General features: G+C 41.9%; 1 protein-coding gene across 1 annotated transcript in view; it reads right to left on the bottom strand.

The window, feature by feature from the left end:
- SHC3 (SHC adaptor protein 3) overlaps positions 1–22,741 on the bottom strand; it is a 142,913-nt gene that overhangs the window by 93,466 nt on the left and 26,706 nt on the right. The window contains exon 2 of the mRNA XM_061199383.1: positions 7,560–7,630. Within this exon, the coding sequence (XP_061055366.1) occupies positions 7,560–7,630 (71 nt within the window). The remainder of the gene's footprint in view (positions 1–7,559; positions 7,631–22,741) is intronic.

Below are 22,741 nucleotides of genomic sequence, written 5' to 3'. Positions count from 1 at the left end.
CTACTATGTGCCAGGTGCAGTCCCAGAGTTGTGTAGGTCTCATTTCTAAGACTCTCAACAAGTCTGCTTGTATGGGTTCCATCCCTGTTCCATGGGTGAGAAGCCAACGCTGAGAGGTAATGAGAAGCTGGAATGCACCTGTCTGGTGAGAGGTAATTCTGGGCCAGTATGCAAGGATCCCTTTACTCACCTGCTAGGTGAGGAACCCCAAGCATGTAAATACAGCTCTGCTATGTGGGTCAGCAGACTGCTGTCCAAAGATCAGGCTGGGACAGCTGCTCAGAGAGGAGGTCCCAAGAGAAAACTCCAATTCAGAGAGGCCCAGGAGCTGAGTGATTGGAGCCGCGAGCCTTCAGCCAGAGCTGTCATCTCGCAGCCCCCAGCCTACTCTGGGTTCCAGGGACGTCCGCATAAGCATGGCCACGCTGCCTCCAGGGCCAGGGTCTGGCCTCCGCTGCTCTGATGGAGGCTTTGCCAGCACCCTCAGCCCACCCTCTGCTCCCTACAACACCCTCCCTAGTACGCTCCCCACACCAAGTCTCAGGGTCTGCTCAGGGGACAGATTAAGGCACATGTACGTGTGGCTCTGGTCAAGGGAATGGCCTTGAGATCTTTCCTGTACATAGCCTGTGCCAGGTGTTTCCAGAAGTAATGTCTCATTTAATCCTCACAAAGCGGGTGAATGCCTCAACATGTATTAGCATGAAGAGACAGAACATGAAATTGAGGCCTATCGGAAAGCAGACACCCGTGTCCCTTTGCCCCAGGGCCCTCTTGGTGTCCTAAAGGCAGCCGGGCTCGGGGCGGGACCTCAGATGGGTGCAGACTGTGCCTGTGTTTCTTCGCTGCATCCGACTCAGGCCCCACCCTTTGGCAGGCATTAGAATTACTGCACAGGGGCAGACAGGCAGAACCCCTTGTAGGGCCCAAGTGGAAGCAATTGCCTCAGTTTTATGCTTCCTTCTGGTGTGACATGTGGTCGGGGGAGAAATTCACCAGGGGTTAAATGCTCCCTTCCCCAGGAAGTCCTCCCAGACTTGTCCAGGCCCCAGGGACCTTCTTTCATGTTTCTGTGGTACTTTTCCCACGCTTCCTGTTGCCTGTCCCACTGCCTTGTGACTCTGGGCCTCTTTCCCCAGTCGTGGTTTCTTGGGCACCTGTGATCCATGCCCCCCTGTCTAACACATTCTCGCACGCAAATGATGACGAAGGAGGCACAGGGGCACAAAACTATTCTGGTTGGTGTTAAGCCCTGAGTAACGATGTAGAAGTAAAGCGGAAGGACTCAGCCTGCTTCATCCAAAGCCCGGATGCGCTTGCACGCAGGCAAGCTGGTGTTTTCAAAAAGAATTCTAAACTGAGAAAACACTAACTCCCCCCCTTGCCAGGCCTCGCCCCCCTGGGGGTGGAAGGCTTCGAGAGACTCAGTCTGAAAAACGTGTTCAGAAAAAGTAAATTTAGAACGAGCCAGTAAGGCTAAAATCACAAGTTAACCAACCTGCACTAGTCGAGTACACAGGGATGCGTGCGCAGGCTGTTCACACCTGCTGCTCTCCTTTCTAATCCTGAGAGTCAACCAGCCTCAGGGAAGATTTTTACAGATTTGCTCCTTTTCCGGGCATGTTGAACTTAAATCGACATTAGAGGTGTTTATTTTGTAGTGAAAAAGGAATTCTCCAATATCATGAGCGAGGAGTCTAATTGGAGAGATCAGATCCATGGAGCACCAAGGCACCTAAGCAAAAGTCAGCCTTGTTTTCCATGTCACCTGCCAGGTGTCAAGCACACATCTTAACATCACTGATACGATGGGTTTACAAATAAGGGACCTTCCAAATTCTTCCTCTCAGCCTGCAAAGTGAGAAAGCCACAGAACTAAAGTCCTGCTGGTTTGGTGCAGCGTGTGGAGTCCATGCCACAGTCCAAGAGGGAACGATCACCCCAAACCTGAAAAGAAGACGTTCAGAGCCCCCCCCCCCACCCTTCCTGGGTGCTTCCACCTTTCTACTGTTCAGGGTAGTGCAACCAGACCCCGTGTCATTCCCTGGACTGTGTGCCGTTCTCCCAGAGGCAGACGTGTCCAACGCCTTACCTGCCCTTCTTCCTCTGCACCCATCTTCTGCCCCCACAGCTCCTCACAGGCTGAATGCAGCCCTGAGGATGGGAAAGCCTCCACAAACAACACAAATATCTTGTTAGTAAATATGGCCTTTTCCCAAACCACACCCTGTGCACGGCTCCAATCCCCACGAACTGGTGATGAAATGGCCACACGACACAAATGTTTGAAGCGAGACGGTGAAGGGCTGCAGTGGATACGGTGTTGGGGGAGGGGGCCAGGGCACCCGGCCCGCAGCCTGGTTGGCCCCTCTCTTGCAGGAAGTCCAACGAGGGCGCACGGTGCCGGGGGGCCTTCAAGTACACGAGGGGAGATGCACTGCGGCTGGGACGGATGCACACGAATGAGGATGTGCGGGGACTCGATGGAGTTGAAGGACTGCATGGTGACAGGTTTTACCTGGGCCTTTGTCTCTTTTTTTTGAGAGCACTGAACCAGAAGTGACTGGAGGAGTGAGTGTTTACCAAGCCTGCCAGGTCAACTCGGGGAAGGGAGGGTGGACAGAGTGGAGACGCTGCACCGAGGCCGTCTGACTTGCCTTCCTTCAGGCTGAGGATGGACCCCTCCATGCACCCGACTGGCGAGAAACACCCCTGCAAGCCAGGCCGCCATTCTCACTGCAGCAGGAGCATCCGTGATTCTGAACACCTCGTCTCCGGGCTCCCTTCTCCCTCCCGCCTCCAGGCCGTGCCGGCTATTTTGTTCAAACTCACAGCCCTGCAGCTATCACAGTGCCCAGTACTGTCAGACCAATTCCACGTGGTCACACATCTACCTTCTAACCAAAGTCCCTGCATGAAACATCAGACGGAGAAGATCCCAATGTCACAGCGTTCAGTCCCACTCACCAGCTCACAGCTGATTCGGTGTCCATTACACTCTGCCTCCTCGGGCTGTGGTAACATGAGAAGGTCGTGGCCAGGTGACTCTGAACTTCAACACATGTGCTAGCATCCGTGATAAAAGTCTCCGGAGACCCCATCAATAGGTTGAATAAGAACAGAAGGAAATACTTTCCCCAAAGAAGAATGCTCTCCTTTTACAAATTTTGAGTTTGGTTTCAAACCAGAAGGATTTTATGCATGTTCCTGGGGAATTTTTGAAAAGCCCCAATTCCAAAGCAGAGCCCTCCAGCGTGTGGATGCAAAGCAGAATGCTAGGGAGTGGTCACATCCACGGGCAGTGCTGGCCAAGGTCTGGGCCAAACCAGTATCTTCAGGGCCCATTGAAAATATGACAACTTTAAAATGAGGGAAACGAAAACCGTTAACTAGATCCAACTGTATACTCTCTACAATTTGGAAAAGCAGGTTTGTCTTGGGCCCTGGACAACATTTTATTAACAGGAGCTCATCCAGGAAGTGTAGCAAAACCACGCACACTGAGCCCACGTGTCTACGTGGGCCTGAGTAGAAAGCAAACTCAGCAGTTATCGGAAGAGTCCAAGCGGTGCAGGAGGTCAGCTGGGGTCGTTTAGAACCAAAAATACACGTCAGATGTTCACACTTACTGTTGGAGAAGGACCACCTTGCTGAGTGCTCTGGGTTTAACTGCGTATATATTTATAGCCTTCCATGCCCTAAAAACGGCTTAAGGTGATTTCCAATAATAGATAAAATTTAACACGATAAATCAAATAAAGATTAGCAGATGGGATGGGGGAAGGAAAGTAAGGCCATGCTATTCCCGTGACCACAGCATGTGGGAGCTTCCTGTCGCCCTGCAGGGCGGCCCAACAGGCTCCAAGTGTCAGACCGAGAGCACGATCTCCCCAGAGCGGGCCCCATCCGATGAGGCACATCTCGCTCCGACAGGAAGTACAGTAACTCAGTTCAACCCCTCCCCCAAGGCAAGGTGAGAGAAGTCGCAGGAGTGGACTTCTCAGGGAAGCACAGGGTGTGGTTCCCGTGGGCAGAAGAGTGGCCAGTCGCTGGAGCAGTGGCCGTCAGCGTTGTGCCACAGTCACCTCGTGTGGAGACCCAGTGGCTAAACTCAGATGAAAGCCGAGGTCTCTGATTGACCTCTGGCTGGGGAGCTGGGTCCTCCCTGCTTGGGACCCCCACCTTCCCCAGGGTGACACCAAGCTGAGACCCTCCCCCAAGGCCCTCAGGGGCTGCGCAGCACGGTGTGAAATCCATGCGGGGAGAACAGTCCCTCGTGGGTTTCAAGGACTGTGAGGTGCTCCTGGTGGTGGGGCAGGGAGCAGAGGGCAGTTGCCACAGGCTCTGGAGTGGCCCACCTTCGGCAGCGGGATTCCTGTATGGCCTTAATAGTGCCTCGTCATAAGGGAGTAGGAAGTCTTCCCGGACAGAGGGCGCATTGCGGGGAAGGAGCTCAAGAGATTCGTCCTCTGCGAGGCCATGCCGGGTGTGTGACCAGGGGCACGTTGGGAAGCTAGTTCTTCTCCAGAAGCTATTTCTTCTTCTGGTGTGCATCTGTCCCCTGGGCAGACTTTCACAAATACCGAGTCTCTCAACTCCTCCATGTACCCCACCGGCAGGCTGACCCGGGGAAGCAGAGGCTGTCGAGGCCACGATCTATATGCCCTCAAATGCCCCCATGCTTGCCAACACTCACTTCTTTGGACACTGGGGTCTTGTGTCCCAGTACGTGTTGAATACAAGCTCAGGCAAGAGGACGGAGCAAACACTTAAACAAGGCTGCCCTTTTGCCAGGGCCTGTCCTGTGGGCATCAGATATAGAAATTGTTCTATTTCCCACAACAACGATTGGGGTAGAAATTAGCAGAGCTGGGCTCCACATACAGGCCGTCTCCTCCACACGGCGGGCACTGATTACTGTGAACGAGTCACCAAGCGCCTCTGCCCAGAGCGCTAGAAGGGCAAGGCCATTAACCGTCACCATCAATGGCAGCTCCCGGGTAGTTTTTAAAGTGACCTATTAGTAAGAGATCAGTAATCCAATGCTGGTGTGATTGCAAGCACCGCAATCGATCTGAACCCCGACTCAGGAACAGCATAAAACTAAACTGACCCCAACAAAAGGACACCTGGTTTGGCTGTCAGAACCTCTAAAAGACACATCCAAACCTTGAAATAGTGGAACAGCTGAGTAGGGATTGGTTGTTTCCTTATAAAAGATATATATATATATATATGTATTTTTATGAAAGGCATGGCTAAGAAGCTTTGGAAACAGGTTTTACTAGGGCCTAATATAACAATTACATTAGATTTCCCTACAACCTTTCAAGAATGACTTTAGTATATAAAGTAAACCTCGGTGGTAGAGTTTAATCATAAGGTGTTTAACACTCAGCTACCACGTAGGCTTTAAAATATGCCACGTCTACAGGACATCATTGGGCATTCCTGTCCTGGGTGCAAAGGCTTCTTTCTGATGCTGACTTGTCAAATTGTTTCCTACAAGTGGTCTCTGGCTATTAACTAAAATAAGAAACATGTCACATGATAAAAATGAGGCAAACAATAGAAAGCACCATAAAGAAAAGCAAACAGTTTTCAAAAATCTAATAAACCCAAAAGAATGTATATATATGTATAACTGAATCACTTTGCTGTACAGCAGAAATTAACACAACATTGTAAATCAACTATACTTCAATTAAGATAAATAAATTGATTTTTTCTTAAAAGTCTAATAAACCCAAAGCAGTTATGGTATAACCAGAATGCAACACCAAGTTTTCTGAGTCAAAGAATGGCACTCCACTTGGCCCATTACATTGCTGTACCTCTGATGAAATCTAAATGGAATGGGATTGGATATCTGTTCCACGGCTTTCTTCTACCACTACTATAGGTGTTCTCAAATAGTGCTGAGACCTTCATCCAAGGGCACACTGGGCGTGCTCACTGGTCCCCACCCACCTCCACTCCTGAGGTGCAGGACTTGCTCTGTGCCCCTCGCAGGCCCCTCAGTCATTTGCATGTGCATCTTTCTCCCCCAAAACCAGGAGGTCTTGCAAAGCAGGACAGCCCAAGTTGGCCAGCATGCTGCATGTGCACAGCCACAGTAAACACTCGATAAATACATCAGAAGAATTAAAATGACATAAAATCATCTCAGAAGTTCTAATATCTATAAAGGGAATTCAGTAGAAATGGTCGACAATTCTCTTTAAAAAAACGCACCATACACAACACTGTAAATCAGTCACTGTAAATCAACACCATTATTTAACATCAATTTTTTGTAAGTTTAAAAAAAAAAAACAACTGCCACCACCCACGAGAAGGTGACCAGTGCCACAGGTTCCAGTATCCCCAGGCCCGTGGCCAAGCACTCTGCCCACCCCGCATGGCATGTGCATTTTTCATGGCTGGGATGAATGAATGATTGATCAAACGTTCAAACTTTTCTTTTAAATGCTCTCACTTCAAAATACCATTCTTTTGCCTTGGCAATTTCCATAAACCATTTTGTACAAATATGTAGAGATGGATTATTCCCTTGGTGTAGATTACTACTGTCGGTGTGCTCCCAATACGTGTGTCTTGAGTTGCTTTAGAGAGAAGGGGAACATCAACCCTTTGAACACGAATTTCTTCAATGAGCAAGAAGAGGTTTCATTGTTGTGCTTAAAGCATAGAATTGAGGCAATGTACATTACTGAGTAGCTAATTACTACAAATAATTGCTTTCTAAAGCTCAATCTTTACTTTTTGGCTTGCTAATCCAAAGATATCCAATAGAGAGATTTGAATGAAATAAAAATGAGGCATTTTCTGAGATCACTATTTAGATTAAACAATTCCACGACTGCCAAAGCAATATAAGCTCATCGCCCTCAGAAATGTAGCTATTTCACAGACCCAGTCCTAGCTTTCTGGTTCTCTTCTTCAAGATGACTTGAAATTGGCATTTTTCTAAAGGTACACGCTCTACTAGGCTATGAATTTTTTAAAAACAATGGTCAAAAACAGAACTGACCCTCAAGAAGTTTAAAATCTAGTTGATGTTGGAGAATATATAAACCTGTTCAAAACCACTGACACCTTAAAAGAATTGGTCAGCTTTCTAAATTACTACTCCCATTAAGATTTCTACTTCCAATTCTATGCATTTTATTCTCTATGTATACTGTTGGAAATTCTCTCTGACATCTTGATTTTCTTTTTAAAAAGAAATAACACAGTTCAGTAGATTTTAAAATATCAATATGGTCTTAGAGTTTCACTTATTAAAGAAACAAACATAAACACTCCATTTGTCTGCAGCTTAATTATAAAAAGAGCTTAGAAGTGGAGAGTGTCCTTCAGGGGGCTTGTACTAAGACACACGTGTCACAAACATGGATGAACACTAGAGAGACTTGAAAGAGTGGGTCCTGACTCCCTGCCACCAGTCGCCAGCACTCAAGGGGCAGACTTCCCCTCTGGAAATTTCCAGTTGTTAATCTCAGAAAGCATTCCTTTCCAAAGTAAAATCACAGGAGTCCATTTTCAAGAGGGCTTACCTGGTAATTTGTGTCCTTGTACTGAAGTCAAGTGACCTCATTGAGCGCAGAACTTCAATGCACCCCAAGTACTGCAAGGGGAGAAAATGTAAATCATGAGCACTGAGAACTGACATGAAGAAACAATTCCTAACTACAACAAGGGCATTTGGGGAGGCATACATATTTCTTAGCCACATTTTAACTTTTTATTCATGGTGACACTTTGTTCTGTTTCTATAAAAGTAATAAAAGTAATAACTCACACCCATCAGCAAATACCCTGAGTGCTGACATTTGACACTATGCTTAACTTTTCTGAAACCCATTAGTATTTTCACTTTCTTTAGAAATACATTTTCGAAAACTTTTGTCAAGGTATAACTAGCACGCTGTAAAATGCAGAAATTTGTTTTTTTCAAGATTTTTTTTGATGTGGACCTTTTTAAAGTCCTTATTGAATTTGTTTTATGTTTTGGTTCTTTGGCCGTGAGGCATGTGGGATCTTAGCTCCCCAACCAGGGACTGAACCCGCACCCCCTGCATTGGAAGGCGAAGTCTTAACCACTGGACTGCCAGGGAAGTCCCCAGAAATATTAAATGTATAATTCAGTGACTGGTTAAACATGTACCTGTCATGTAACCACCACCCAAACCCCAACATTCCAGCATCACATTTCTAGTCCTTTACAAAGTTTCTAGAGGTTTATAATTTTAAAGAAAGAATGAAAACACTATAATACCAACATTTTGGCCAACATTAAACTTCATTATTTAATAAATGTATTTTGGGTTATATGAATAAACTATAGATTACCCCCAAAGGTGCTTTATTTTGGTTTACTAGAAAGACCTCTTCTGCATTATTTAACATAAATTTTCAGAATTTCAACTTGCACATCTAAATTTGTAGCTAAATTTTTTATCAGTTTTACACGTGAAAATGTATGTGTATATGTGAATATATGGCCACAACTAAAGCTATAGACAAACCACTAGAGTGGAAAAGATAGAATATTTGTGTTCCAAAGCCCTTGGGGAGTTTGACAGTACAGATGTTTTATACCAATGCCTTTAAATTTAGACTTAGCAGGAAGAGATCTCATGGTATAGTACAGAAAAGACTGCATTTGAATTATTCAGAAAGCCTGAATTTGAGCCTGGCTCTGTCATATACTCTTATATAACTTTAAACAAAACTTTAAACTTCTCTGAAATGTGACTATTACTCTAACCACTGCACAGTCACAGAGTTTTTTAAATACTGTCACCTCCATCAGTTATGTGGGTACCATGAATGGTCACAGAGACATACGAATTAGATGACCACTAACATTTCAGAGCCGTGTGATTAAAATGACAACATCACAGAATCATGTGAATACGAAGACTAACATCACAGGGTTATATGACTACCTCCACCACCAAAGTCGAAGACTTACGCAACATCATCACAAAGTTACATGAATACCATGACCAACATTGCAGAATTACGTAAATACTACAACCATGTCACAAGTCACATGAAAACAATGAACAACAGTGCATGGTTATGTGACTGCCACCACCGCTATTACAGAGTTGTGTGGATGCCATCACCACCACAGCAGAGTTATATGACGACCACTGTCACTAAGGTATGTGGAGACCACAATACACTTTAGCGAGTTATAGGATTGCCACACCCAACACTGTCACAGTTATGTGAACATCACAACATCCCAGAGATAGGTGAATACCACCACCAGCAACATTACAAAGTAATGTTAATTACTTCCACCAAAGTAATTACTTCCACCAAAGTGGCAAAGTTGTGTCAGTATCTCTCAGAGATATATGACTACCATCACCACCACCATTGCAGGGTTATGCAAATTCCACATCCATGGTCACAGGCTTAGGGAAACCCCATGACCACCATTGCAGATGTGTGAATATGACATGGCTACTGCAGATCATCTGATTACTATGCTCACTGTCACAGAGTTATTGAAGACCACTTTATAACATTGCAGAGATATGTGAATACTACCAACGCCACCACAGCATAATGTGAATTCTGTAAATGCTCTCTCAGTTATGGGAATATCACTACCTCACTGTGATATGTTAATGCCAACCCTACCATTGTCATAGAGCTATGCAAGTTCCATGACCAAGTCCTGGTGTTATCTGAATTACACCATCACCACCAACACAAGATATGTGAGTAGCAACACAAATGTTGCACAATTATGCCAACACCATAACAAAATAACGTCTTAGGGTTATAGGAATACCGTGATGAATTTCACAGCATCTGTGAACACAACTTCCACCAATGTTGCAGGGTCATGTGAATACACGACCTTTGCCACATAGTTATTTGAATACCACCTGTTGGGCTGCACCCTACAGGTCTGGAAGCCCTGCACTTGCCCAGCCTCAAGACCCAAGAAAAAGCTCGGAGTCAGTGACAGAGACATCAACAATTTAATGGATAGGGGGATCTTACAGGTCTGAAGCAAGGTCCTAGAGTGACAACCCTCTGCGTGCAGCAGAGGGCGGGCAGGACATGGCAGTAGTCTTCACTCCCAGGGGAGAGGGAGGTTACCAATTATAGGGGGAATTGACATCAGGTTGGCAATCAGTTACCAGGGAAACCAGCAGAGGAGCACATCCCTCACCACCCCTTTGATAAGCTATCACAGTGGAGATGCCCTGATCTAAAGATTAGAATGATCACTAGCTGGGGCTGAGGGCAAGTGTGTAGGAAGGTCAGTCATGTGAGTAGGGTGTAAGTGAAGCAAGTACTGGTCAAGCAGGGAATGCACAGAGAACAGCCATCTTGGGTTGCCTCATTATACAGCACCTCTGCCCCCACCATGGTAGTATGTGAAATGTGAACACCTGGCCAACCACAGAGCCATGGAAATAACATCAGCAACAACATCATAAAATCACATGAACACACCTACCACAGTTGCTGATTATGTGTATGCAAGCACCCCCACCATGACAGGGCTATGTGGATACCGTGATCAAAGTCACGAGCTTTGGGAATAGACAGCCAATGATGAGGTTATGGGAAGACTACCACCAACCCAACCACTGAGTTATGTGACTACCACAACCAACACTACAGGTTGTATAAATACCATAACCAACATCCAACATCAATTGAATATCATCAGCACCACACCATCGCAGTTATGTGAATATCATGGCCACCACAGCAGAGTTATGTGAAGACCACCTGCACCCACTTCACAGAATGACCAATAACATGACCAGCATTTCAGAGTTAGATGAATACTATCACCTTGATCATTGCTGAGTCACGTGAATACCTCCAACAACAACTTTGCAGAATTATTTGAATAACACAGCCAACTCTGCAGTGTTATATGAATGTGACCACAACCAATGTCACAGATTCTTGTGAATACCACCACCAACACTAACGCAAAGCCATGTGAATCCCATGACAAATGTAGCAGAGTAACATGTAGACTAACTTCTCAGAGGTATATGATTACCACCACCACCTTCACAGATATGTCAGTACCTCCACAGCTGTCACAGTTATATGAAGACCATGACCAACTTCAGGGAATTATATGATGACCACCACCACCACGTTTGCAGTGCTACGTGAACACCACCACCAACATCGCCGAGTTGAGTTACCCTCCCAAGGGGCTGTAGCAATTTGTCCTCTCAGCACCTATGCCTAAGAAAGTTTATTTCTCTATCCTTCAAAACAGTGGACAGCATCAGTCTTTTGAACCTTTGCCTCTCATGGGCAAAGATTTCTTTTTTTTTGTTTTGTTTTAATTTGAATCTCTTTGATATCTAATAAGATTATATAGTTTTTTCATTTGTTTATTGGCTATTTGCACTTCTTTTTCTGTTAATTGACTATTCATATCTTTGGCCCAATTTTCTATTAAGTTCTTTATCTTTTTCTTATAGATTAATGTGATATTAATCTCCCATTCAGTCATTTTTCTTTTGATGGTCAGTTTCTACATTTTACCTAAAAGAATTGTTACTGTAGAAATATGGTAATAATTACTGTGATCACATGTCTATCCTTTTCTGTATGGCTTTGGAATGCCCTGTCTTGCTTAAGAAGGTCTTGTGTCCCTAGATTCTTACAATATTCTCCCAAATTGCCTTTTAACAATATTTATCATTTATTTATCTATACATTCACTTTAATGTTTTTCATTTACCTTTTTTATCTATTTGGAATTTGTCTATACAGGCTACGACATGAATTATAATACTAGCCTCCAAATGGACTACTACTTATATCAGTACCACTGATTTAATAATTCATCCATGTCTTCCTGGATTGATGTGCCAATTTTGTGGTGTATCAAATTCCTATTTCTGTATGGACTTTTACCTAAACTCTATTCTATGTCATTTGTCAATTTCTGTGTCTCCTCTATGTATTTTTCCTTGAGAACTTTAAGATCTTTTTATCAAGTTCTCCTGCCCTCAAAAACTATTTGGATTACAATCAAAATTTCATATATTACCTTGAAGAGAACTTACATTTATTATTAAGTTTTTGTATCCATAAACATGAGAGTTGTTTCCATTTCAGATATTATTTATTGCCTTTAATAAGACTTTCTGATTTTATTATATATATATATATCCTACACTTTTCTTCTTCAGTGTATTCCGAGGCATTATTTTCTAAGTTTTGGTAACCACAGGGAATGAGAGTTTGATTTTTCCATCCCATGTCTACCTGGTTTTTACTACATAGAAAATTCAATCAATGGGCTCCAGAGATGTACAAAACTGAAGAATTGTGAAAGCCTGGACAATGGAGCCTAGAAAACCTCCCAGAACTGAAGACAACCTCCTAGTGCCAAAGAGATTAAAATACAAAAGAGAGTGTACATTCGTGGAATTTAGATGCAGAAGTCCCTGCATCAGCCTCACAGGAATTCCAGGAAAAGAAAAAAGTAGAGGGAAAGAAATATTTAAGAACAAAGAGAGTAAAATTTATAGTGTTGTAGGGAGGCTACAAGGCTCAAGAAGAAATATGAAGAAAGATCCACTTTTTTCATATTTCAATACAAAAGGACCAAGAGAGAAACATCCTGAAAACATTCCATGAGGGGGAAAGAAAATAGGTTACTTACAAAGAAAGTTCTCTTTCAGCATCAAATACATGAAAACAAATAACATCAGAAGACTGAAAAAGAGAAGTACTAAGCCAAGAATCTTATATCCATCCAAACTACCATTCAAGTGGGAGGGCAAAGCAAAGACTCAGAAAGTTAACCACCCACAGATGCTCTCTGAAAGAATTATTCCAGGAAAACAGGAATACAAAAAACAGAAGGATGTGGGCTACGAGAAACAATGATATGAAAAGAATCAAAAAATTTTACAGGTACGCCTTATGCCTTAATAATTATTGATGCATAACTCTAAATATTTTTTTACAATGATGGGGAGCTAAAGTCTCAGAAGACCTCAACATGGCTGGTAGGAGACAGATAAAAAAGAGTGGTTGAAGAGGATGAGGGAAGCTTGCTAAAGGCAGTTGTGTTTTGTGAAAGTAGGGCCAGAACTAATTCTAGGTAGCAGTAGAAAAATATAAGTTTACATACATGTGTAAAAAATTGTAAGCCACTGTAAAAATAAGAATGAAATGATCAACTTCCAAACTAAATAGCCCCACCAGCAAAAAGAAGGGAAAAAATTTAAATGCACAAATGAAAGGGAAAGAATAAACATTAAACGAAACATCAGTGATAGGTCCAAACACCTCATTGGTCACAACAATCATGAATGGATCAAATCCACTAATTAAAGGTCAAAGACTTTCACACTGATTAAAAATATATGTGTGTACTGATGAACCCAGTGGCAGGGCAGGAATAAAGACGCAGACGTAGAGAACGGATTTGAGGACACAGGGTGGAAAGGGAAGCTGGGATGAAGTGAGAGAGTAGCACTGACATATATACACTACCAAATGTAAAATGGATGGCTAGCGGTAAGTTGCTGCATAGCACAGGGAGATCAGCTTGATGCTTTGTGACCACCTAGAGGGGTGGGATAGGGAGGGTGGGAGGGAGGCTAAAGAGGGAGGGGATATAGGGATATATGTATACATATAGCTGATTCACTTTGTTGTACAGCAGAAACTAACACAAAACATTGTAAAGCAGTTATACTCCAATAAAGATATAAAAAGGATATATGTGTGTTAAATAAAGTGACAAAGAAAACACTAAGAAGATAAAACAGATTCAAATCAGGTAAATGCTAACAAAAGAAAGCAGGGAAATAATATCCCATTTACAATCAAAAGAAACAAGAAACATGAAATAAACAAGAAATTTGCGAGATTAAGTTGAAAAAAATCTTTAATGAAGGATGAGTAAATTTTTTAAAACCTGCTTATATGGAAAGACATACCATGATTTCTGGATTGGATGATTTAATACTAAAAACATGCCAATCTATAATTTCACTGTGATGCCAATTAAAGTCCCAACAGGACTTTACCCCCAGAACTAGAAAAATTAATTCCAAAACTTATATGATAAAGGAGGATCCTTAAGAACACAAAGAAATTTCTGAAGAAAATAAAAATGAAAAGTAACTGGTGAAAATTATGTGATATTGACATGGGAATAGACAAATCATGCAAGGGACTAGAATGGGGCCGAGAAGAAAAAGGTATACAGATCTGTGGGTGTCACTAAAGAAAAGATAAGCCAGTCAGTAGGTGTGAGGATTTGACTAGCTGTACATTAGGAAAAGATCTATCTAGACAGCCCTGCCCACAGCTGTTGTGTATGGTGTATAAGGTGTGTGTTATGTATGAAAGGCATGCCCTCTCCAAAATGCTCACCTAACCCCATGCACAAAAGTAATCACAAAAGGATTAAAGAGCTAAAGCTAAGAAATAAAATTATTGAAACATTACAAGAAATAGAAAATTATATATCTATCAAAAGACCTAAAACTCAAAGGCCATAAGTGAGCTCATGAAAATTAGTCATTTTTGAAGAAAAAGACAAATGATATAAACAATATGAAAAGGCAAGTGAAAGACTGAGAAAAATCCAAAACAAACAGACAAAAAAATTAAACAAGCCCATCAAGTTAATAGACAAAATGGGCAAAGGATACAAACAGAAGATTCACAGAGGAAGAAAGACAATTGGCCAACATGCATCTGTAAAGACGAGTGCCCAGATGGATGGATCAGAGAAATTAAAATAACACCAGAAAGAGATACAATTTTTCACCCAGCAGAATAGTGAGTTGGGTGAGGAAGCAGGAAAATGGGCCCTGTCACACATTCTTGTAACAAGTGTAATTTGGTGAAAACTTTTTGGAAGACTATTTGGAAATATCCATGGATATGGAAAATGTGCTTGCCTTTTACCCAGTAACGTTATTTGTAGGTCGCTATTCATGCATAAGTGCATGAAATTGTACATGCAAAATATTCATTACTTCATTGCCTCTAAAGAGTGAAAATTTGAACCCCCTCCTCAAATGTTGATCAATAAATGTATAGTTAAACACTTAGGGCACACCTAAACTGTGGTTCCAAAGGCAGCCATTTTTTTAATGATTTAAGCTTAGTCTCAAAAAAACACTGTTACTTCCTCCACATTTTACTGGTTAAAGCAAGTCACAGTGTCAGCCCAGATTCAAGGAGAGGGGACCACTTAAGGGTGTGAACAAAAGGATGCTTGGTTCACTGGGTCCACCTTTGAAGACATAAGGGCACAGAGAGGAGACAAAGATGGCACAGATACTGCTGGGGAGAGCATTGGAAAGGAGGAATGATTAGGAAGGAGTATTATCCCTGAATACTTCTACATTATTTAGACATTTTATAACAAAAACATGTTCATTTATTAATCATACAATTACAAAATGAGGAAAAAATAAAAATATTTTCCACCAAAAGAAAAAGACCATGCTTAATAAAATTGGACCTCCAAGCTATGATGTAGAATTGATCACAAAGTGATCAAGGTCATCTGGTATCTCAAATTACAAGGGATCTGGAACAGCCCTCCGGAATCTTCTGGAGAGCTACCTTGTTCTGATAATGCAATGGAAAGTGAAGTGGTTAGTGAAACCAGCCACACCTCTCAGGTAGGCTATTCCTATCATGGGCGTCTTTGAATTCCATCCCCCAGCCTCAGCAATTGGTCAAGGATGGGTGCGTGATCCCAGGCAGGCCAAGTCACAGACCTGGGAGTTTTGGTGGAATTGCCTGGACTGTCTACTCTCTAGGAGTCACAAGCTCCAATGCAGCTTCTGAGAGCTGCACTGTTAACAGTAACTGTTCCTCAGCCCCCATACCTTTCTGGCCAGAGGAGGTTAGAAGAATTTATGAATAATTAACCCTGGTGATTTCTAGCTTCAGTGCCTATTAGAGGCCCCTTTCAAATTTCATTTGGAATTATGGTAAGCCCAGGCTTGTTATTTTCAAGCATGTCGCATAAATGGGGATGTTGTTCATCTAGACCTGAAGAAAAGTCTATTATATCTTCAATATTTTGTTAGCCTACTGAGTAATTTGCCTTTTAGGCTTCTGGTACTGAGCAAAGAAGCATCTCTTAAATGACTGTAAAATGCTTAAGTAATCATTAAATCATAGCTATTAATAATATAAGCATTTGTTTACTAACAACAGGTAACAAGACCCTACATCATTCATGCCACAATTAATAAACACTTATCTGCACCTGTTAGGATGCTCATGTAGAGAGAATTTGAACAGGTATTGTGCCTTTGAAGACCTTACAGTTTCTGGTCATCCTTTGACAGCTACACCATGGGGCAGCAAAAGAAATGTGCCAGAGCCAGGATGAAAGACAAATTGCTAGGAAATTGAAGGATAGACCACGAAGCACTGTCCATATGAACTGTGAATTTGAGGCAGTGACTCTCTATGTGTGGTCCCCTGTCCAGTAGCAGCATCTGGGAACTTGTTAGAAATGCAAGTCCCTAATTTACTGCAAGCTCTCTATGGATTTTGATGTCCACTTAGGTCTGAGATTTATCTGTATAAAGACTGATCTAACTTTCTGAACTTTATCTGATCAGTGTTGTATGCAGGCTATGTAAGTTCAAATCTTGGTTTTTCCATTTAATAGCTGAAGGCTTAGTTTTTTGAAATAAATCTCCCAGAGCCTTGCTTTCCTTAAACAAGAACGGTGATTTCAATATCTATGTCCTGAATTTGCCATGAGTATAAAACTCACCTGTAAAGTATTTCACATAACTCATGGCATACATGTGGCTCAAGATACCAGTAATATTTTTTGTACACTTCAGGCCAGGTTCCTAGGGGTACCTTCATACACAGGGCTGAGGTCTCAGCTACAGTTCATACTTAGCTAAAAATGGCATATGTTTCAGTGTGTTTTATTTTTTTCAAACTCCAGCTAACCTTGAGGGTCCCAGGACTTTGTGGCTTTTGGCTCCTCCTGTTTTCTGCAATAAGCCCTGGACACAGCCCCCAGGTAGGGCCTCAAAACATCCCAAATCTTAGGAAACTGATGGCATAACATTGGTAAATGGACTTGGTGAAAACCCAAGTTCACAATATTAAAATAAAGTATTTCCAATTGTGTCTGAAGGATTTCTTCAGGAAACAGAGGAATATGGGCAAACAGCACTATTATTAGCAATAATAACTTAAGAGCTCAGAATAAAATCAGCTTTCTGGATGAGAAACATTAAAAGCAAAAACATCTAGGGTTGGAGACAGAGTTCCTATAACAGAAATAAGTGTCACTGATAGAATAAACTGAGCCAACTTGTTCAAGAATTCAAAGAAATTTTTTAAAAAAGGAATTCAAAGAAATAATGGGGTGTGTAGGCAAGAATCCAGAGCCATCAGAAAAAGAACTTCAACTTACAAAGATCCTGAAAGAAAACTCACTTCATTCGGAGCAGGAGGAAAATAAGGGAAAATGTTGTTCCTTCAATACATAAGAAAAGAGCGATAACCGCCGATAGCACTAAGACAAAAGCCATTATTTTGTAAAAGAGGGTCTTGATAAAGACGTTTCTTGGCAACTGTGTGCCTGAGCCAGCTACAAATGAACGGAAAGGGCAGGAAGCCAAAAATGAGTTGGGAAAGATTAGTCACAGGTCTGTCACCCTCCACTGATTCTGATGGCTCTCGCCTCAACCGGAGAGCCAGAAGCTGTCATCTCAGAGGTCTACAGAGACCTGGAGACCCAGAGCCGTGGCCGTGAGTGTCTAAGGACAAGGGTGACATCAGAATTGTCCTAGCAGGTGTGTTTTTCCCTACCCCACCGGGAGTTTTAGGGAGTGAAGGGGTCTGGGGGATGGGGACACATTCTTGGAGCCAGAATTGCAAAACTTCCCCATGGGATGCAGGAATTTAAGGACCTAGGGACCGGGTCCTAGAACAACAGAAAACTGCCTGGCGCTCAGGACTCGCAGGAGGGCTGAGAGGCCAGGGAAGGTTTGTAGTGCTCACTGAAACCTGCCACCCTGAACCGACAACTCCCAGGCCCCGAAATTTATCCCACTCTTGCTGGTTGCTTGGGCCCTCCGGAACCTGAGGGGCAGAGCCTCTTGCATGGTTAGTTAGAGTGTAGTGTGCTTCGCAAACTGGCAAGCAATATTCAGATCACAAACATGCTCCTCACTCTTCGGGGAGAGGGAGATACCACTGTGCCCACCCTCAGGGCATTGAGAAACACCCAGACTTTCAAAGCTGCGCCCACCCTTCTTGGGCCTTCAGGGGGAGCTGGGGTTGTTTCCTGGGCCCTAGTGCTTGTTCTTCAGGACCATGGGCAGATCTGAGTTTTCACCATGAGGATCCATCTGCAAAGGATGGTATTTAAAGAAAGATAAAGTCTAGCTTGAAATTCCATGAACCTGACTAATAGAAGGGTAAACCATAAAAAAAAAAAAAAAAAAAAAAAAAAAAAAAGTCTGCAAATGTTAAAAAAAAAAGCAGGGCAATATTGTCTTTTTTTTAAATAATAATAATCTAGATAAATGCCTTCTTTTTCCTCATATTTTCTCTGCCTAATCAAACACACATCCACATTTCTCTCTCTCTCTCTCTCTCTCTCTCTGTGTGTGTGTGTGTGTGTGTGTGTGTGTGTGTGTGTGTGTTTATACTGATAAAGGATATGACATGATACATACCTGGCATGCCACAGGGAGTATGCTGAGGGAGAGAAGTGGCCTCGTACTTTGATTTTATATCATTAAGGATGGTTGGATTTTCACGTGTGTGTGTGTGTGTGTAACAAGTGCAAAAAGAGTAGATGCATTAACCTTATAATAAAAATATTTTTAATCTGTACAACCACATAGAAAATAATTTTTCTATACATATAAAGGGGCTCTGTTCTTTTGCTCCAGAAACTTCATTGCTGAAACTATAAGGAATGGGTCTTAATGATCCTCACTCCTAAAAAAGCTTCATACACAAAGATGCTTTATCAACTATTATTCACTACAAGAACAACGAAGACACAAACTAAACACTCCTCAGGAGATGAGGGTCAGTGTGGTGAAGCTATTGGATGGACTATGTCATCATCACATATTTATGAACACTGTGTAAATACTGAGAAAAGAATGCAACATAGTCAATTTTTAAAAACTATATAGTATGGTAATAACCAGGTCTTTCAAAAGCTACATATAAAAAATGGAAGTAATTATACCAAAGTGTTAATCATTAAGAGCAAACATTTATTAAGCACTCACTATGTGCCACGCATGGTGCTGACCATTGTGAGCGGTGATCCTTGCAATAGCCCCACACAACAGGTGCTATCACTAGCTCCATTGTACAATGTGGAAACGGAGGCAGAGTATGAAGAGGGAATTTCCAGGACATACCCAGGTGACCACCAAACATGTGAACATATATTCAACTTCATTGGCACTCAAAGTTATGCAGTTTAAACCACAACAAGAAATTGAAAATTGGCAAAAATTGAAAAGTTTAAAGACATTAGTGTTGGTGGAAGTGAGATGAAACAGTGCTTATTTACTGTTGGTGGGACCATAATTGGTACAAGCATTTCAGAGAATGCCTCAAAAATTTAGATGTGCACTCTTCTCTTTTGATCCAAAACTTCTCTTGTGGAAAATTACTCGAGGGAGATTCTCACACATTTTAAGAGGGGACACGTGCAAAGATTTTTACTGTGTGATTGTATTAGAAAGAAATTAAATCATGGTTGATCCAAGAAGTGATTTTTTTAATGGATCTGTTTTTGAAAAATTCCCAAGGCAAGTAAAATAATAATAATAATAATAATAATAATAAAAACTTCGGGAAAGTATGATACCATTTATGTTAAAACCGAAAAAGGAAAACCCACAAAACTACATATTCCTAGTAGCATGTATGTCTGTATAGATGCATGTATATGCACAGACAAAATGATCTGCAAGAACAAGCAGCAAACTGGTAACTGCAGTGACCACTGGGAAGGAATCTTATACCTGACTGTTGTGAAGAGGGACTTTTGCTTTTTCACTCTATGTGACGTAATTTTTTTCAGCAAGAATGTACCCATGTATTACTTATGCAATTACAAATAATTACATAGCTAAAGGGCAAATGAAATAAACCATGCTTAGAGTAATGGTTCTCAAAATTGAGCATACGTTAGAAGCACCTGGGCTTGTTGAGCCCAGAGTGCTAGGCCCTCCCCATCGTAGAGTTTTTGACTCAGTAGGTCTGCATGAGGCCTGATGCTGATATCTGGTCAGAGGCCACACTTGGAAAACCAGTCCTTAGAAAGGTGAAATGCTGATCTTACAGGGTCACAGAGGAGCCAAGATTTGAACCCAGATCACGTCATATCAGACCCTAACTCTTGATCTCAATCACCTGCTGCCTAGGGATATCTTTATGTTGTGGGATTAAAGGGGATTTGTTTTTTGACCATTTTTTAAAATATATATTTTAAATATACTTATTGGGTTTTTAAATATAATATCAACTCATCCTGAAAATCCATAAACTATACTTTTTATATTTTCCAAAGTTCATAAGTATTCATTGCTTTGGTAATTTTTAAAAAATTACATAACAAGCTCCCTTTGTCTCAGTGAAGCATCTGACAGAGACAGGGACTTCCTGGTGTGAACCTGAGCTGAGCTCGGAACAGGACTCAGCTCTCTGGAGTGGGAGATGAGCTCTCACTCCATTTATGATGGGTACACAGAGCTGGCAACACATATCCTTTCCCTAACAGTGGGCATCACCCCAAAATACAAATAGGCTTAACTAAGCCAAGGAAATTAAGAAGGAAGTACATTCATATTATGAATGAGAAATTTTTTTCTATTTAAAAATTGATAAAAGTTCTGGATGATGTTAGCTGCCTGCATGCACACTGCAGCCTCCCCCTTCCACTCAAATCCCCAGTACTGGCAGAAGAGCTATAAAGAATAGGTGAATCCCTAATTACAGTGGAAAGTAGAAGAAGGGGCATATCAGTGGACCAAACACTGTGTGCACAGCAGAGGACTGACACAGGAGCAATGACGAGCACAGACAGCATCAAGAGGATGTTGCCAAGAGAATGCCTTGTTCAGGCTTCATCCTGGTTCTTGGGCTAACTGCTTACAGGGGGATTGTGATTACAATGACTAACTTAGAGTAATCAAGACCACACCTAGAGATGGGCACAGTTCCTGAAATCCATTGCTGCTACATATGTGGAAAGAGCAAATGGAGACTGAGGGATCAACCACACTGAACACCAACAGTATAAAAGTACAAAGACTGGGGGTGAGTAAAAGAAAATTTTAAAGACATTGAAGATAGAGTCAGACATTTCAACACCCATCAATATAAGATGCAGGCATCAGAAAACAGAGAAGTAATAGAGAAGACCCAATTTCTCCTTTGAAATGTTCCAACAAGTGCTAAGCACAATTAAAAGAACAGGGAATTCCCTGGTGGTCCAGTGGTTAGGACTCTACGCTTCCACCGCAGGGGGCATATGTTCGATCCCTGGTCGGGGAACTAAGATCCCGCAAGCCACACAGGGCAGCACCCCCACAAAAAAAAAAAAAGACTAAAAGAACAAATGAACAAAAACTCCCAAGTCTTGGTGTAATGCCAGAACAAAGATAAAGAAGAAATTCTAGAAAGTTTGGGGGTTGGAGATGAACATTCAATTACTTAAAAAAAGAATTAGACACAAAAAATGTGAAGGTAGTTAATGCCTTCTGAACTGTGCACTTAAAATGGTTAAAATGGTAAATTTTCTGTTTGTATATTTTAACACAGCTTAAAATACATACATACATGAATACATAGATAAAAGAATGAGCAGATGGACAGCAGACCTCTCACCCACAACTTCAGATACAAAACGACAATGGAGCAACATCTTCAAAATTCTGAAGGAAGATAATTTTTGAACCTAGAATTCAACACCCAGCTAAACTACACTGTGGAGGGGGACAGGTAGAGAACATTCTCAGATGCACATAGATTCAGAAAGTTTACTGCACAGAAACTCTCTTGAAAGAATTACTTGAGGTTGTACTCAGCAAGAATTAAAATAAATCCTAGAAAAAGAAATGGGAAATAGGATGCAATATTTAATGATCAATGAAATTAACTGTTAAGTCTAAACATCTTATGGCTGTGTCTTAATATAATAATAATCTGGAATTAAAGTCCTATGTAGACATGGAAGGTAGAAGCAGCATAGCAGAGGGAGGATGGCAATGAAGAGAAAAGAAAGGTGGTGAGGCTTTTGTCTCCTTTGGACTAGAATACTGACTAACTTCAGATACTAAAGCTAGTATTAGAAAATACCAGCTTAAACTGTGCATTACATTTTAAGGTAACTTCAAGGGGAAAACACACAAATGAAAGGTGATCGGTTTCATTAGTCATCAGGTAACTGCTCATTGAACCACAATGCACGCACTACACACCCACCCTAGCGGTAAAGTGGAAAATATAATATCAAGAGTGGGGGAGGATGTGGAGCAACAGGAACTCTTTCACTGCTGGTAGGAGTGTAAATTAGGGCAAACACTTGGGAAAACTGTTTGGCATTTTCTTCTGAAACTGAATATGTGCATACCCTGTGATCCAGCAATTCCACTCCAAGAGAAATAAATCCATCTGCCACCAAAAGAAATGTACGAAAATATTCATAGTAGCACTATTCATA

Source organism: Eubalaena glacialis, chromosome 9 (assembly GCF_028564815.1).
Source record: "Eubalaena glacialis isolate mEubGla1 chromosome 9, mEubGla1.1.hap2.+ XY, whole genome shotgun sequence".
In the NCBI taxonomy this organism is placed as follows: Eukaryota; Metazoa; Chordata; class Mammalia; order Artiodactyla; family Balaenidae; genus Eubalaena; species Eubalaena glacialis.
The sequence above is the reverse complement of the archived record's forward strand: the minus strand, read 5'-3'. Positions and strand labels throughout refer to the sequence as shown.